General features: G+C 43.8%; 1 protein-coding gene across 2 annotated transcripts in view; it reads right to left on the bottom strand.

Annotated features, from left to right (window-relative positions):
- Positions 1–651: 651 nt before the first annotated feature.
- The window catches only part of CABLES1 (Cdk5 and Abl enzyme substrate 1), a 67819-nt gene continuing 49849 nt past the window's right edge, over positions 652–18621 (bottom strand). For both annotated transcript variants that reach the window (XM_059482185.1, XM_059482193.1), the window contains 6 exons: positions 16764–16863; positions 15068–15224; positions 14183–14286; positions 4289–4395; positions 3176–3383; positions 652–1629 (listed from right to left, as the gene is read on the bottom strand). In XM_059482185.1, the coding sequence (XP_059338168.1) occupies positions 1489–1629; positions 3176–3383; positions 4289–4395; positions 14183–14286; positions 15068–15224; positions 16764–16863 (817 nt within the window). In that variant the 3' untranslated portion in view covers positions 652–1488. The remainder of the gene's footprint in view (positions 1630–3175; positions 3384–4288; positions 4396–14182; positions 14287–15067; positions 15225–16763; positions 16864–18621) is intronic.

The raw sequence follows: 18621 nt of genomic DNA, 5'->3' as shown, positions 1-18621 counted from the left end.
TGAGAGGTAAGGCTTCAGCTGAAATCTCACAGCTGAGACTATTATTTGTTTTATAATTACCACAAATGTAATAACTTGACTTTAGCAGATCCATGTGGGGCATGTTGAGGACAAGGCTTGTTAAGTGAACCAGCACAGGAGAAGATTGGACAGGGGTGGAATCCCACATGATAACAGCAACTCAACAATATCCATCAGCATGGCATTAGCTTAGTGTGGATATAACATCAGGAGCTTGGATAAAGCCTTCAAGCTTTCTGGGTGTCCAGTCAGAACCAGGGAGGCTGCAAGAAGTTTTACCATAAAACTCCAGCACTGCAGTGTCTAAAGGAACTGAATCTCAATGGGCACAGATTTTAGGTTTTGCACAGTCAGTCCTAATTAAAAATCCAAAAGTATAGTGGCTGATGCCCCTGCTGTTGGAGCCTTAAGACACCCGTTAACTGCTGAGCCCTACACTTTTTTTTTAATAAAACACTGTTTTAAGATAAAGCACAATAAATGTGCTTATTACGCACTCTAACATAGAGCACAGAAATACAACACTACAGAGTGCAAGTCTAACCATCTCCACAGTGGGAAAAGTGCGAAGGTTAAAAATATGCATGTGGCTTAACACAAGATATTTTTAAAAAACATGACACGGAAATCTTATACTAATGCTTTCATCTTTACCACAAACATGACTGAAAACTTAAGGTCAATTGCTGATCCTTCTCCAGCAGTAGTAGTAGTGTAATCCTTTCAAAGGTACAATGTTGGAAAGATCAGAGAATAAAAAATCCCAAGTGTCCAAAAATGATCCCATTTACCACTTTTCCAGTAGTTACATTTTTCAAGGAGTAAACGTGTAAGGTCACCTTGATCTTCACCATCAGTAACTGATACACTTGGAAACAGCTAAGCCAACCACCTGGACTGAGATCAGTTCGGTGTCGCACACACACACACACACACGGATACACACACAAATACCCCACAGGAAAAAGTGCACTTTCAATTGCTGATACAAAAATAGATTGGCACATTCTTTTTGACACAGTGAAGATATCTTCTTTAAAAGCTTTTTCACTTCAAGAAGTTCTCTTGGAATTTGCAGCAGGTCTGTAGAAAAAGCGCTACGAGAATGCACTCAGTGGGCTTCCAGGGTTTGTGTGATGGAGAGGGGTGGTCATGGAGGCTGCCCTTCTAATTTTTGCCTACTTTTATAGCTGTAGTCCCTACAGGTAGGGTCAGTCGCCACCCAGTTTCAGCACGTGAACCATTCACCAACAGCTCAGTCTTCACCTGCTTGGAGAAAGTAACGATACATAAATTCGTCAAAGCCAAGAGTCAACGCAGTATTTCCTGCAGCCAGAAAAACTGTTTGGGGGTGGGGGGAGAGAGTGTGAAGTGTTATGAGTCTGATTTTGCATTTCCAGTAGTAACTGCGGCTTGGGAGAGCCAAGCGGGAACAGTCGGGAGCCCCTTCCCCGGCGGCAGCCGGCGCTAGGAGTTCTGCACCAGGCGTCTGTAGTGCGGCATCACCTCGTGCTCGGGCAGGTGCAGAGCAAACTCCAGGGCCACCAGCACCGGGAACTCGAAGGCAATCAGCTCTCGCCTGTTCAGCCGGAACTTCTCTTCCAGTTTCTGCAACCACAGCCAGGGGGAAAAAATATAAGTGAGCAAAAATGGAACGAGGGTTTGCCCTTCTAGAGCTTTCCCAAAAATGGCATTATTCAAAACACGCACGCTGCTGTCATTAAACTTCTGTCCTGATGGACTTGTACGGCTCTGGGGTCAGAAAACCAGAGCTGTGTGAATTGGATGTTCCGAATCCTTACTGTGAAGGTGAACTCACAGAGCTCAGCCAGCCATGCTATTTCTGACACCTTCGTCACTTCACCCATTCCACTGTGAGCAGATCCATCTTCTAATGATCACAGTGATTACCACAGCAGCAACAGAAAATTCCTAGCTTCATGCAAACAGCAAAATCACTTGTGTAATGGAAGACATGCATCTTGGAATTGTCCACAAACTTCCTGCACTGCTTGAAATCACTAGTTTTCCTTTCAGCATTAGACTGTGCTACAACGCCCTGTTGGGGAAATTATTTTGCCACAATTTGATCTTAATACCTCAGAGGCAGAAGGTGTCGTAAGAACAGTGAGTAATAGAAGCTGCTATCCTCAAGGGGGATGAGATGGGTTTTATAGTTGTTTTTGTGCTGTAGTGTACTAAACCTCCCATATGCTCTGCTGTTTTCACTGGATTTGGATGCTACAAGTAGGCAACCAGCTGCTCAGGGATATTTCCCCCTCATCCTCTTCTTAGGATCTCCCTGGCTTGCTACTTCTCTGCCCACTGGGCCTACTGCAAAGTTCAATGTCTTATGGACCAACATTTCAAGATAGCAAAAGAGGCCAGATCTTACAATTCCCACTTGGCTGATTTTTTCTGTGATTATTCAGAGGGCTTTCTAATAAACTGACTGTCAACCCAGCTCTGTGGGAGGAGGGCATGAGTCCAGTCCTGCCATGATCCCATGTCTCTTCCATTGAGTGAGCTGGTTGTATGTAGCCACATACAAAGACACCAGCCTAACTTTGTGTAGCATTAAATCAGATTGGTACCTCAGTGCTTGCAGAGGATTATGGCATAACACCCTCATGTTACCTCTGTCACGTGGAGTGGGTAGAAGACAAAACACCTTACTCTAAAAAAAAACATCTCAAATGAGGTGTTCTGATGGGAACATCTCCTTAGGTTTTCTTTCCCGAAAGCTGAACTTGATAAATAAAAACGTCTATTTGACTCTATCTGAAATTAGTATCTGCATTTCATTCCCAAAGGATAATCCTTACTGACACTCTTGAAAACATAACTAAAAGCAAAATTAATTTCCTGAGGGTTCACCTGTTGCCTTGTATTGACAAAATGATGCGCAGACACATCTCAAACCTCACAGTATCTGACACCAGGGCCTTCTATCCCACCAAACAAGCTTCCCACGCCTCTGCAGGGGCGTTGATCACTACTACTTCCACAAAAATGTGTAACAAAAAAAAAAGATATTTAGCTGGCTGTACATCTGGGAGCCTAAAAGAGAGCATGTCCACTGACAAACAGGCTTGCACAGACCACACACTGGCACTTCATGCAGATGGAACACTGGAAATGTATGGATACGTACATCTATAAGATGCTTGACTTCATGTTTTCTGAGGTCACTGCCAATTTTGGCTGCTAAAAGAACACAAGCTCCAGCACAAAGCTTTCTATTCTGCTTGTTCAGCTTCCCCTTGAGAGCGAGCTTCTCAAAGTAGACAAAGGCCATGGCCACTGTGGGCTCTTCAAAACCACATTCTTCTTGAGCGAGCTTGCGCATTTCTCTCTTCAAGCTGAGTAAAGAGACCAGACAAGTATGCTGTGAGATGAGTTCTAAAGCATTTCTCATTTCACCCTAAGAGCCATGCTTTCAGAGATTCCTGCTTAGTCAAATGGAAGGGAAAACATAATTTACTGGGCAGATATTTTTATGCTGTTTTGAGGGTACATTTCATGGCACATTTTTACATCACCAGTGACCCTCACTGCCCCCAACAGACAGTTGTGTCAAACTATAAAAGCAACCAAAAAAGCTGTGACAGTTTTAGCAACAACATTTTATCAGAGGTCCTTCACTGCATACCATTTGTTTTGTAACAATGTTTTGATTACTGGTGCTCTGTATGCAGCTTTTGCTGCTCGTTATGGCTGGCCAAATCCAAGCTGACAGTTCTATCCATGTACTGCAGCACTGTCTGGTTACAGAGCAGTGTGGCTCAGTGTCCTTCTGGCCACTAGGGTCAAATGAAATTATCATTACTTCAGTGGAGCAATATGCTACACCAGAAACAGAGATGGAATATTACAACTTTGCTGTGAAGCCAAATACTCTTTTTGCTTCCGGCCAAGGCACAAAAGCAGCACTTCTCTTTCCTCAGTCTCTTTTTAAGCCAATTCCCATGAGCTTAGAGACTCTGTTGGGTTATTTTTCTGGCTATTTTAATGTAGTGCATGCCCAGCTCTCATCCTCATCCCATTAGATGCTGTGTTTGACACCTGACCAGCACATGTTTGCACATTCCTCTATCCTGTTTACTCATCCCAGTAATCCAAGCAGTCATCTGACTAACTCTGCACCTCTGCTGGTCACTGCTCCTGGGAGATCAATCAGTGCTGTGCTTCCCATGTACAGCAGGAATTGCACTGACATGTGAGACAGCTGCATCACGCTGCAGCCTTACTGAGCTTTGCAACCTACCTTCTTATCTTACTGAGGGTTAGCTTGATGTGAGGGAACTTCTCCTTAAAGGTCTCATTCATGTCCTTCTTGAGATCTGATGGCTTCACGTAGTCTATGACCGTGGTCTGTAACACAGGGCAAGAGAGAATTACTCTTTCAGTTTGTAACAAAGAAGGTCACTCAATTCCCAGAAGCAAGGAATACCACAAGTTCCAGCCAGTCCCAACACTTTCAGCAGACAGGAAAATTAAGTCTGAACTAAGGCAACTATTTATTTGTGACTGACAAAACAAGTGACCTGTTCAGCACAAGCCTTGAACAATACACACCTCATTAGCATGCTCTAAGTATTGCTAAGAGTGATTTGAAGATAAATGTGGCTGGATGAAACCTACCTGAGAAGTCTTGTAAAATAAAAAAATATTCATCACAATAACTGATATGATGACCAGATTTTGGTGCATATCTCTGTGTGGTTCTGAGACCCACTGTGAGTTTCTCTCAGATTGATTCTTTAAAGAAACCACAGGTACAAACTCTTGCCGGCTGTAGCATACATTGATAATAAAGTAAGTAACCAGCTTGTATGGCATGTCACTCAGGAGAGTGGAAGGCAGGAATGCTATGCTAAGTTAGGCAGTAAATGGACAAAAGAGTCAGGACAACATTCAAAATGTACAGTCTATTTCTTTTGAGCTTCCTATTCCTTTTTGTTACAACCTAATGAATCTCCCCAAGTTGCAGAGGGTTCTCCTGGCCAACACAGCCCTTGCATCTATTTGTCCAGCACTTCTCTTGTTCCCTTAGTCTTTGCTCAGGTAGCACTTTGCCCAAACCCTCTGTCACCATTCACCTGGCCAAAATCTAACACCTCACCAACAAACCGACCTTTATTTTGGGAATGTGTCAATTCTCTTCCAAGCTTTAGCAGTTCTGCCCACTGGACAGAAGTGGAGAGGAGCCCCAGCTTGGGCACCAGGGGGACAGTCTGGTCCCCAGGCATACAGCCCCCTACCAGCTTCAAGCATGTAAGAAAGCAGCAGTGGATAGTGCAGTGCATTCTCCTGCTCATAAAATAATATTTCAAATCTGATATCTGGTTTGATTAATTTGTATTATGGCAAAGGGCTGTTAACACCACACAAGAAGTGGAAAGAGGTATATGAAACCCTTGCTGCATGTTATGCCTTTATAGAAGGTGGAGCTCTGCTGAAATGTATCCTCATGGGAATTGAAATCAGCCAAAAAGACTGACTGAATATGCTTTCAGGCTTTTTTTCTGTCATAAAAATAACATATGGAAGGGCTTGGGGAATACAAAGTGCAATGGCTCTAGAGAGAAAGCAGACAATTCTCTTTATCCAATCATATTGTTCTCTGCTTCCAAAATAAGCATGAAGGAGAGTAAAACACACCTAACTTTTCCTGCACTTTACTTATGAGATATGGTACTGAATTATTAGCAAATTAAAAAAGAGCAGAGCATGTGTTTCTCCTGAATAATGCCCAGCAGTATTTGATGCAAACAAAATAGAGAGGAAAACCCAGGTTTTTGCCACGGGGTGTTGTTATGGTCATGCAGAGGTTTTAAAACATGGGCCATTCTGCCACATCAACACTCCTCAGCCACACCTGCTTCCCTGCACGTGTAGGGATGAGCCTGACTGCAGGTGCAGGCAGACAGTGCAGCGCCCCTGAGGCTAAAAATTCATCAGCTGCCTTGATGCTGAAGCAGGCAATGTGCTGCCACACCTAAATAAAAGGAAGAGAAGAAAAGACAGAAGGGAGAAGCCTTGCCCTGCCCGGGTGGGAAAGCCTCAATGGAATGAGTGGACCTGCCTGGTTTTAACCCTGCAGAGGCTGGAGGGATGTACACATGCACTGTGCAGCCGGGGCTCTGCACTGCAGACAGCTTCTCACATGCTCCATCTCCCCTGGCAGGGATCAGACCTCTAAAGCAGAAGAATTAAGATCTTAACAACTAACCCTTTTCTTTTCTTTCCCTGGAGTGTTTCAGCTGGCCTGCCTGCTCCTTGGTATTGTTGCCAAAGGATCATCAGCAAGCTGGGTGCTGCTGATGCACAGATATGCTGGGAGTTTTATGTGATAAGAGGCTTCCTCTCAGTACTGCTACAAGAGGACACTGAAACAAGCCACATCTAATTTAGACCCCTGCTGTCTGCTGCTCAGGGTATAGAAACATGGGTCCATGCTGCTCCTTCTTACAGAGCCAAGAGACACGAACCAGATACATCCTATGCAATGTAAAGATGACTTTAGTTACTACCAGTATTTTTTGGTTGTCTTGGGCAATCCTATAAATAGTGAGCTCAGTGTTACCTTACAAAGCTACCTGACACCTTATTTCGTGCTTCACTACAAACCTAACTGCCCATTGTTTGTTCTTCATTTGCACAGAGCTCATAGTTTTATCCTAATTAACTTGCCTTTATCTCTCTCCAGGTTATCTTCTGCTTTTGCTTACATGCACAACAGAAAACCCTTCCCAACAGAAAGGGCACAGCAGCGGAGGGAGGGCCTGTCCATCTTCCAGGCTCTTGCTGTGCCACACAGCAGGTTTCAGCTGCTTGCACCCCTAACAAGTCAGGGTGGCTCTGGGGGTCACTGTGCAGAGGGGCAGTGAGCCCTGGGCTCTGCCACTCAGCAGCAGCAGCAGCCCCCTGGGATGCACCCTTCCCCATGGCTGCTCTGCAGGCACCAACTTGTTTTACCTGGGACTCCTCCAGCCTGTGGGAGGTTAGCCAGAATTCAGCTAAATTCTCTTCAGAAGGAGAAAAGCTCTTTTTAAAAATTTCATTTAAAGCAAAGCGCTCAGGCGCTTGAGACTAAGCAGACAGCTTAAAGCTAAGAACAGTACAGAGGTACAGTTATTTTTAAACCCAGAGATTTGTCAATTTTGTCCTGTTGATAAGGATCTCCCCCTCTCCAACCCTGAATACTGCTGCTTCCTGCGAGACAACAGTCTCTACGACACAAATCACAATAATGAAATCCAGATGAAAGCTGGTGTGTGCTGGTTTTGATTCATGTAACAGGATAACAGCAGCATGTTTGAACACACTGGCTCGAAGGCAGCTGTCTCATCTTGTCAGTGCCATGCTGGAGAGCTCAGCTAACTGCCCTTATTCTCAAGAAAAGCATTTGTGCAAGTTTTTTTTTTGTGCCTTGTTTTTTTTTCCTTCATAGCTGCTGCAGAAGCTGGACTTCGAGCAACAGGATGCTGCTTGTCCAGCTGGTACCTACAGAAATGCATCCTGTGCATGCAGGACCCTGCCCAGCAGAGAGGCAGGCAGAAAATAACCCTAAAAATATCTGTTGAGAGGTAGTTTAAAAGCAATGTTGGATTAACATCTGTTGAGTGATCAAATCAGTTACCCTTTCAAATGGTTTCTGACCAGGCACTTGAGCACCCCCGTTGCTGGGGCACAGCACTCACGAGGTTACACAGAACTCTTGGTCCCCAGCCCTGATCCTGCCCAGGGCACCTTACGCACCCTGCAAACAGCTTGCACTGAGCAGCAGCCCCCACTGCTGCCCCTGCCCACGAGTAAGGGAGTGGAGCTGAGCTCTGGGGTGGTCCAGCAACCCACAAGAAGCAGCTGGGATCTGACAGGGGAGGGCTTGGACACAACGCCATGCTCCTCTGCCGGCTCCCTGCTCAGCATTTACGCTTCTCCTCTGTTTCAGGCCACGCCACTGCTCTTGAGCTTCCTGTGTGTCCCACACAAAGCTGCCATGTGAAGAAAAACACATGACTGTCTGTCCAGGACAATTCTGGTATTGCCTGTGTCAGGGCTCTGATCAATATTGATGCTCCAAAACTTTACAAAAGGTTTGCAAATATTTCCCTAAAAGGAGCACAGCTTTTCTCCATCCAAACACGCTTTCTTATACATAATATTATTCCCTACCAGGCAGGCACTCTGTACTCCCAGAGCTGTCAGACGCATGAACAAGGCACTGGGAACTACCAAACTGCCTCTCTCATAGTCTAATCTCCAATGTTTTTAACTTCTGTCATCCAGAACTGTCTGTCTTGTTTCTCACAGCTTATTTGCAGGGAACACATTTCAGTTCAGCATTCAGCAATACTCCTTTGTGGGCTCTGTTACATTCTCTGTGTACAAATCTGCGTATGTATATTTTACTTTGGTGATGGAAGCTGCATAAAACAAATGAAAACCTTGATATATGGTAGCTGACAGATGCCTGGACAGAGTGATAAATGCTTCAGCCCAAGGCTCTACTCTGCACACTTTTTGCTTGGCTGGCAGTTTTGAACTTGGAGCTCAGCTCGTGTGTTATTCACAAGTGTTTTCAGGCAGCTGCTTTCTCATAGGAAAGCTGTATATATAGTTTCATAAATATGGGAGGAGAGAGAATGCCTGAAATGGTTGGTAAGACTGGCAGGATGAAATATTGTAGAAAATAAATCCTACTTTGGCATGCAACCAGTAAAAGATGATCTAGCCTTGGATGCCTCTATCTCTTAGCTTAAGAAGGATAAAATCAGAATAAAATAGGTGAATAAAATGAAAGATGAATGATAGGTTCTCTTAGCTGCTGTTACTGTGTATCCCTGATAAATCTGCTTCACAGAGGGCAGACAGAAGACTGACACCTGAAACAGACTTTTGGTAGGTCGCTGATAAGGTCTCAGCCACACAAGAAGTGAAAAGAAGTCAATAACTCTGCATTCTCTGACTACTTTAATGCATCCCATAGGAGACCAGCTATGTACCTATCAACTGCCAGTAACCTAATTCATACACTTATGGCTTATGATGCATATATATGAGAAATCCTGACAGACAAGAGACTTTAAGCTGTGATGGAAAATGGTGGTTCCGAATTATAAATAAAATTCTAAAAAGAGAAGTTAGACTAAAATAAGATGTTTCTGTTGTTACAAAGTTACTAACATTCAAGGACCTTAAACGGAAAGATTTTAAATTTCACCAGGCAAACAGTCTCAAAAACTGCCTCTTTGAAATTAAGTACATGGAAGGACATCGGTTTATTTCATACTGTTAACACTCAGGAATTATTCTCAAAATAGTTATTTATTGGAATCTCAGCCAAATATAGCATCAAATGCACAGATCACAGGATTTATACATGATTATCTACCACTACTATCCTCTGCTCCCTGAGACTTTGGGGTGCAAGGTCAGTAGCTGATAAAAAGCAGCCTGGAGATACTTAATACACAGCTACAGAAGAGGCTCAAAGAATAGGGTGACAGCACTGAAGGACACTCACTGGCTGAAAGTGGAGTCTGCCTGACCTTGGTGCTCCTTGTGAAAGGCAGAACGAGAGAACGACAGACCAAATGCATTATATCATCATGCAGGGCTTTTGTTGGACCAAAGGGCCAGGGCAGCAAGCAGTTCTAATTTTAAAATCCCACTGGAGGACTGCTATTGAATAACGCAGCCCGGCTGTGCTCACCACTAGCGCGGTACCTGGCAAGCGAGGCTGGCAGGCAGGCACTGCAACAGCTCTGCAGAGTTTTGTGACCTGCTTCTTGTATTAGTGGTGTGGAGATGTCAATTTATTTTTATATAATTAAACCAACACACTGACACTGCAGCTCAGTACCCAAACCTAATTCCACGTGTATCCTCTGAGCACAGATGGATGGATATTTCAGGGATGAGAATACAGAATGGGTCACTCAAAGTCAACGTGCTGCTGATCTGGGCTTTTCTTCTTCTGCTGCAAGTTTTGGCAGCATATAGTGACCAGCTAACATGCTCCTGTGCTTCTGTGTTACCAACAAAAGCAGTACTGCAGGATCAGCCTCCAGCCTGTTGAGAATGAGTTTTCTAGTCCAGCACAGAAGGAGTTTCTGCTGGAAAGAATGCAGAGAGACCAGGGGGGCACTGACGAATCTGTACATAGGCTAGTCAGCATGAGATTCGAGGAAAGAAATTAATGCTTAGTCTGGTAGATAAAGTTCCTGTTCTAGAGAGATTTAAGAATCTGCACAAATTCCTGTTTTAGCAGTATCAGCCAGGAAGACATCTGTTAACCATGACATGATGTTTCCCTTTCCCCCACCCCCCAGCATGAATTTTTTCTACCTCTTACTGTTTATCCTGCAGCAGACAGTGCAGACTCTCCGACAAAGACAACACAAAATGAAATAATTTCTCCAGAGCAGACTGGACTTTAAATACAGCCAATACAATTAATAGAAGCCATAGTTGGTATTGGGCAAGTATCGAAGAATACTTTTCAGAATTGTCCCCTGACAGGCAATTTGTGGGTATTACTTCTAGAAATGCAACAGGGAAGTGCATGCTCTCTTAAGCCTGAGACTTCATTACGGAAAAACTAAACCAAACCAAACCAAAAAAGAACAAACAAACAAAAAAAGCAGCAAGAATCCCCCCCAAACAACAACAACAACAAAAAACCCACTGAAAACCAAAAAATCAAAAAAACCTCAAACCAGACTAAACCAAAAGCACTTCTGCTTCCCCAGAGCTATCTTCAAGGAGGAAGCTCAGCTTCTCCTTGAGAACAGCTGAGGACTTGCAGCTAACACTTCTCTCCAAGAGTCAGGGCTAATTCAGCTCAGTAAAATTAAAAGACTATAAAGTCAATGTCAGTGATGATAAACCTAGGCTCCATAAAAACTGAGCACACCAAGTGCTAGCTGCACATATTTCTGAGTAAAGTCTAAACCGGACCACACATTTTGTCTGTCCTATGCCTCGGGATAAAGCCTGCAGTGTTTACTGATGCAGCATTCACACAGACCTCAGCAGAGCTTTCCCAGCAAGCACAGAAATCCTGGCCTAAGAAGCACAAGCCAGGCTCATGGGAGTAACAGCAGCGCATGCAGCCGGCAGTGACGCAGCCCAGCATCCCCTCCTCTTCCACACCTTCCCCCCATTAATTGCTCTGACATCCATAAGGAGGGGTGAGGGGAATATCGACAAGCTTGCAGCTGTCAAGCATTAATGCTAAATCCCGGCCAAGTAACGAAACTTTAATTACAAGCTGCAGCTCTCCACGCACAACAGAATGCTGGGCGCTGACAGCAGAGCCGCTCTCAGCTGCTCCGGCGCTTGTGAAAGGCAGCAATTCCAGCCCCATTCTGCCCAGCACTGAGGCAGCAATTCCAGCCCCATTACACCCAGCACTGAGGCAGCAACTCCAGCCCCATTCTGCCCAGCACTGAGGCAGCAATTCCAGCCCCATTCTGCCCAGCACTGAGGCAGCAATTCCAGCCCCATTCCACCCAGCACAGAGGCAGCAATTCCAGCCCCATTCTACACAGCACCGAGGCAGCAATTCCAGCCCCATTCCACACAGCACCGAGGCAGCAATTCCAGCCCCATTCCACCCAGCACTGAGGCAGCAATTCCAGCCACATTCAGTCCAGCACTGAGAGGCAGCAATTCCAGCCCCATTCCACCCAGCACCGCAGCAATTCCAGCCCCATTCTGCCCAGCCCCGGTGGCTGCTCCGGCCTTTGTGCTCCTCTGGCAGAGGTCTGGCACTGCTGCAGTGGCTGTGATGGTCAGGAAAAGAGCACAGGTCTCTCGCTGGCCCCAGACTGCAATTTGCTTTAATTGCAGTGTGCACAGATTTTTATATTTGGGGGGGAAGAAAATGACTTGAAATTATAAGGGTATTATGTTCCTGCTCAGACTGATGTGAACTGCAGGGAGGGGGGGGGGGGGGAATGTCAGGAGAGTCAGGAAAGTCTAAAACAGATGTGAGTGAAGTCTCCTACATATCCAAATTGGCTTTATATTCAGCTCTATTGCCCAAACTGAAAATTCCTACTTAACCTGCAAGCTCCCCGAACACTGCAGCACTACAATTTCTCCCTTCTCTTGGCTGAAGGAAGCACCAGCACCTTGTAAAATCTTTCAGCTGAGCACTGAAGAACAACCATCCCCCCCTTAGTTTCTTGCAGAGCCATGCAGCTCCTGCATGGGACCACAGCTATGCTGCTTGGCTGTGGGCAGGCAGGGCAGGCAAAACCCCAGCCAAGAGAGCCCTCGGCACCTGCCTGTGACCTACCTCAACAAAAGAAACAGAGCACTTAATGTCCTTTAACCCTTTCTTAGATTAGTGCCTGCCTTCAGAAAGGGAGGTGGAATTCCACAGACCCTCAGACAGTGCTGAAGAAGTGATGTCTGGAAAGGTACATTCAGGAAAAAAGCCCTCAAATGTCAAATAAGACATTATTTCAGATACAGCAGTAATTAACCCTAGATAAAATTTAAAAGCAGGGAAACCCCTGTCAATGCAAATATATTCTAGATAAACAATGACATTGATTTTAACAACTGTCCTTGAAGTAATTTTTCACCTTTAGGGCATCTAGTCATACCCCTTGTCAAATCCCCAGGCAGCTTCTTTTTACAACAGAAGTACAAACACAAGACTTTGAAATGCTGTGGTCAACCAGCATACAGAGAAGAACGGCACTGAATACCCACTCCTGGATGGAGAACGCCCTTGCAGGATGCCAGCCTGGCTGCTTCCTTTTTACTCATTTAACCATGTCCACGAGAACATCAAGTTAAAAGGGGCTCAAAGATCTCAGGTGATTCCAGGGGACCTGTACTGCCTGGCAGACACTCACAGCCTGAGGAAGGTCAGAAACACAGCCACGACTGCTAGAGATGTGTTCCCTTTGGATGTTGGCTAACAATGGCTTTCTCTTGAGGGAAGACAGTTCCCTGTCCATGACAGTAACCATATCAAAACCTGACAAATATTTTCCCACACAGATGTAGCTGCTATAAAAGGTTGTGACTTTGTGGGTTGGCAGCCAAAAAATAACTCACCAGCCCTTAAAGGAAAACTGGTAGCAAGTAAGCAGAGGACACTCTGGATATACCATTTGAAAATCTAGAATAAACACAGCCTTAGAACTCAGTTAAGCCTCTGTGTGCAACCAGATAAACATCCACATGAAGCACTTAGAGCTTATTTTGAAGAAGGAGCACCCACAAGCCAAATTACCCGTGGGCCAGGGGGCAGATGAGAACATACAAAGGCTGTATCTTTACATACATTAGCAGTTTCTTAAATAACGTCTTCTGTTCTAAATTAAACAAGAACATGGACAGCACTTTAGACCTCAGTGTTTCAAATTCTATCATATCTGTATATAGATAAGAGAAGTAGGTCACCACTTTGGGGAAAAAAAAATATATTTTCCCTACTGCCTACTGCTACCCTGGATGTACAGTCCAGAACAGATCCATGCTCACATGTGTATGACTGTACTGCATCTTGCAACAGTCCTGCTAAAATAATCTACAGACTTGGAGCAATCAAAACAAAGACTACACAAGTATCTCACCACAGAAAACATTTAGTCAGAGCACAGAGCACTGAACAATTATGTCTCTGTATTGTTAAGAGTTTGGATATAGTGGGAAATATACAGACTCTGCTCGTAATTGCTGCAATTAAAGGAAGGACTATCCCATGGTGAAATAAATACCTGGGAAACCAAGCTGTTCAGAGCAGTGAATGATTAGCATCAAAACACAGCATAGCTTCATGACTTCAGAAAAACCCCAATGGGCATCCTCCTATTTTGTAATAGGTGCCAGTCTGAGGAAGTATAAATTTTCCTCTGAATGCCAGAGAATGAGTGCATTGTTTGAACAAGTCTTTCATCTAAAGCATTTATGAAATACAGCGGTAATAAAAGTGTTTGCTTTTGTAATACCTCCAAGAGTTTGTTTTAACATGCCTTGAGAAGTAACTGTCATTTAGAACAAAGCATTCTGAACAGCTCTTATTAGTAGATTAAAAATAATAACAGTCTTCTTAAAATACGGCCAAATGAAACCTCAACCTTCAGAATTTTGTTATGGGAATTCCTCTGTCCTACAGAGAATCACTTACCATATATGAAGGAAATATTAAAACCCGCTTATGTTTGCCACATGGCCACTGGGGATCATCTAAAAGATTTGGGTCGTATTCAACAAAGTCTCCCAGGTCACTACCTATAAAACAACAGTTTAGATATAGAATTTTGAAAGGAATTCATCACATCACATCTCTGGACTTAACAGAAGTGGCAAAGGAGTTAACAGATAATGCACAATATTATCTCCATGCAAGGTTTTTTAAAGAGATGAAAAATTATTCTAAGTCTTGACAGCTCCAAATATTTCTATATTAAGGTGATTTGCCAAGACATAGAAGACCTATAGCTTATAAATTACCTGGTAAATGTGATTTAGGGCTTAGAGAACTGCAGAATTATTTAAAGCTCCACAGTGACTTTTATTCCCGGCAACAAGTTTTCATCTGCTCAAACAGATGTTTTGATTTGTTTCATTTATCATGCCAAAATATTTTAAGCATATAGTGCTTTGGCTTATGTTTTGTGTCCGGTTTTGTAAACACAGCCCTTTCCAGCCTAACAAAGGTCACCAGTGGAATTTACACCTTCAGCTTGTGACTACTGTGTTGCCACTGTAAATTTTCCATAGCAAAGGAAGGTAAGGACAAGCCTGATGCAGGAGGAGCAAACAATGCTGATGACAGGAGGAGGCATGCTGGGTGCCATCGGGGCTGTCAATACCACCAACGTGCTTGTTTATTTAGCCTCCACCCTCCACAAGCAAGCCTTCTAAGCAAATATGGAATAAACTGTGCTTCACCCACAACAGGAGACTGTATTTACTTCATTTAAGCTAATGGGGGGACTAAAACACACGTCAGTCCTTTGCAATAACTGCCTACCATCAGGGTATTAAAAAGAGCTACTTGAGACGTTACCTGCATCAATGCTCCCCTGGGTGCTGTTAGCTCTTCCCAAAGAAAGGCTACGATGGCTTGCATTGCGAAACTGGGAGAAAGATGAGGTGGAGTCTATTGTGTTCCTCCGAGTTCCCAGGGCATTGGTGGGAAATAGGAACTGTGTATAAGAAACCGTCTAAAAAAAAAAAAAAAAGTCAGAATGGACAGACAGTTAATTTCAGCCCAGGCTGGATGCAGTGGGATGCTTTTGGTGCATTCCAACTGGAAGAAAGAGAAGCCAAATTAATGGAGGATTTTCTGGATTTAGTAGTTTGGCACAGATGAATATAAACCAGTCACCTACATTTGCTTCAGTGCAGTCAGTTTATTCATGCAAAAAATGCTTTTGCAAAGGCATTAGCTCTTCAGCAAAACACACACATACACACACACACACACACACACACACACACACACACACACACACTCTAATACACTGGATTTACAAAATCCTACTCAAGGGTCAGATTTAAAAATATATCAGTTTGGTCAGGTTTTTTCCAGTGAGCCTCGTCTGTAGCACATTTCAGCAGCTTCTTTACTGAACTAGCATCATCTATATGGGTCCCTCAGCACACAGCTGCCAGAGGCAAATCACTTAAACACTGCTAAACTAAAGCACTTTGTCCGCTATTTTTCTTTCCCAGGACTTTGTCTGGCAGAGTCTTATTGATGTAATAAGTGAGCTCCAGTTCACAGCAATCATTGTGGGAGATCATTTACTACCCCCTCAACATGGACTAAGTGTGAATGAGTAACTTGTGACAAAATTATTTTTAGAGTGCACTGATTCTCTGCTTGTACCCTGGCCAAGAAAAAGCTATGCCTTGCTTCTTGTTTGCTCATTTTCCAACAATAACATTGCATTGAAGAAAAAAAAAAGAGTTTGAGACTCTAGACTGGTTTATGAGGAGGTCAGAACAGGTATCAAATAAAACATGTTGCATGTGAGCTTTCATTATTTATAAGCAGACAGATTGTCCTCAGGAATTTACGGCCTGTGGTCTGGCCTGACACCTGGTTAGGTGAGCACAACATGTGTAGCAGCATTGACCCAGGGCCTTTAAATCCATAGATGACAGCAGACTGAGTAAAACTGAACTGTAGAAAGTAAATCAGGATTTCAGGAAGAAATGTTTTCTTCTACAATTAAAACTGCCTCTCCTCTATATATTTATTTAAAATCAATCAGTTCCCTAAAGATTCATATTTGCTTATTCTATTCAAGTGAACAAGCTTCTGGATTTTGAAAGACTCATCAGCTTTGTGCCACTGTCTTCCTGCTCTCTGGAAAAATATTGAGCAAGATGTTATTAAATAAAATTGAAAGCAAATAGAATTACAGCTACAACTCTCACCAGAAATTATTCTCAAGCTCCTGACAATATACACTGCAGTGATACCTCCTGCTAGAGCAAGGGGAAGGCTGTGTAATTCAGTAATGCTTTACACACTCAGATATTGCCAGAGGCAAATTTCTTCAAGGATACAGAGTTGTCTGTGTTGACAGCTTGGGCAGTCCTCATAGATTTCTGCTAAGCTTATTTACAGTTGCACACACTGTGCTTTAACTACTGTGTTATGCTGCATGTTGTATTTGTGCTTGTTATTAGTTAAGCCATTTTTCCCCCTTATAACATCAAATCTAAGGGAGTAGGAACTGAAGCATCCCCACCTTCCCATCTGCTCCGAGCTCCACACCTTCAAGACCAATTATTTCTTTCAGACACACTCCAGTAGAATGGCACTGGCGTCCACCATCCAGCTTCATGTCCCTGGGAAGCAGAAAGAAGAGCAGAAATAAGCTCTTAGTACACACACCTTGTTCACCTCCCACTGCCAAATGCTGAAACAAGGTGCAGCATTAATCCAGACATGCCAATGCAAAGCACAGACCAGACAACTTTTCCTATGGGAAGCACTTTTGTTGTCTGGTCAGAAAACCCCCACTTTGCTCATGGCTGCAGCTCAAAGCCCAGCCTGTGGCACAGAGCAAGATTCCCCATTGCTGGGTACTTCTGACAGGACCTGGCACTGGGAAGGAACTGGAAGTCATACACACTTCAGGTGAGATACAACAATCCAGCCTGAACACTTGACTGCCATGTACCCAGCAGGCAGATGTTCCCACAGCACATCCCCATGTTCCCCTACATGAAACAGCGGTAATTTCCTCTGGAAGATTCCAGGAAGGATTCCTGCTCCTTTGAGAACACAAAAGAGTGGCCAAAGCCCAGTGACCCTTCTGCTGGAGGCTGACAGGAGAAAGCCAGTTTTCCATCACCCTGGCATGGAAACTTGGGGATCTACTTTAGAAGGACTGACCCACCTGGCATCTTCCATTTGGATATATGAGATGAGCAGGCTGTATCCCATGCTTTAGCATCATGACCAAAATGTGAGCAGAGGTAGAAAAGACTAGAAGCAAATCTGTGCTTCACAAATGAGAGCTATATGAAACTCCACAATATATATTTTGCAATATTTTCCTGGCTGGTTGCTGCTGGAGTCCAAGTGTGTGCTCAAAACTCCGTGTGGGAGAGATGCTGACATGGAGGCCAGGAGAAGCCCTGCAGGCTGTTCACTCAGTCGCAGGCTGGGCTATCTCCTGCTGTGACATGCAATACACCCTGTTTCCAACCTATCAAACATTTTATTTCTCTGAAACACGGCCATCCTGAGCCCCCAGTAAGTCATGTACCTCAATGCTGGAAAAATCCAACACATCTGTCTTCTGGAAAACATAGTTCACTGATAAAGGAAAAGGCTGTATCAAGTTTCTAATCCCAACAAAGTCCTCTTAGTTTCTTGATTGGAGTTCACTTAGCACAGTGTCATATTATCATTCTTGTTTCCTGATATCATGTTACTGAGGGGTTGGACTAATAATGATGTAAAAATAGCTTTCTGTCACAAGCATGGTATCAGCCTCTCTGCTCCTGCGCAGAAAGAGCTTAAGGGAACTATTTCTCACAGAGATAAATGCCAAATTGTAACTATTTCAACAGTTATCTATGAAACAAACACACAACCTGAGGAAGCCTCTGAACCCCAAAATGAAAACAAATATCTGAACTATCTGAAATCAGAATAGTGTAGTTTCTTTCCATTCAAGACCCTACAGATACAGAGCAAGAAATAATGCTGTTACAACTCTGAAAACATGTCATGGAGAAATTTTTCCATGTAATTAACAGACATAGATAGATAACTCTGTCATTCATCAAATGTAAACCTATCACCCTTTGAAGAGTTAGCACAGCAGCTTTAAAAAAAAAAAACAGCTCTGAGGACTGGAAAGAAATCAGTGCCTTTGAAGCAGGGAGCAGGGTCAGCTGGCAAGTGCGAGCATACGCAGGAATGATTCCTGGACATTAGCTGAAGTTTGATGGACACTGTTGCCTCCATTCCCCATCTTTCTGATGTTTCTAAAGAGTATTCTCCTTTCAGGACCCTGTGAACAGCACTGCAGTAATTCTCCCTGTTTTGCAAAAGCTACTTGGGGTGTTCCCCTTCTCCACATATGCTCTATA

This window comes from Ammospiza nelsoni, chromosome 1 (assembly GCF_027579445.1).
Source record: "Ammospiza nelsoni isolate bAmmNel1 chromosome 1, bAmmNel1.pri, whole genome shotgun sequence".
NCBI lineage: Eukaryota > Metazoa > Chordata > Aves > Passeriformes > Passerellidae > Ammospiza > Ammospiza nelsoni.
Note: the sequence above shows the minus strand (reverse complement) of the source record. Positions and strands in the feature narration are given on the sequence as shown.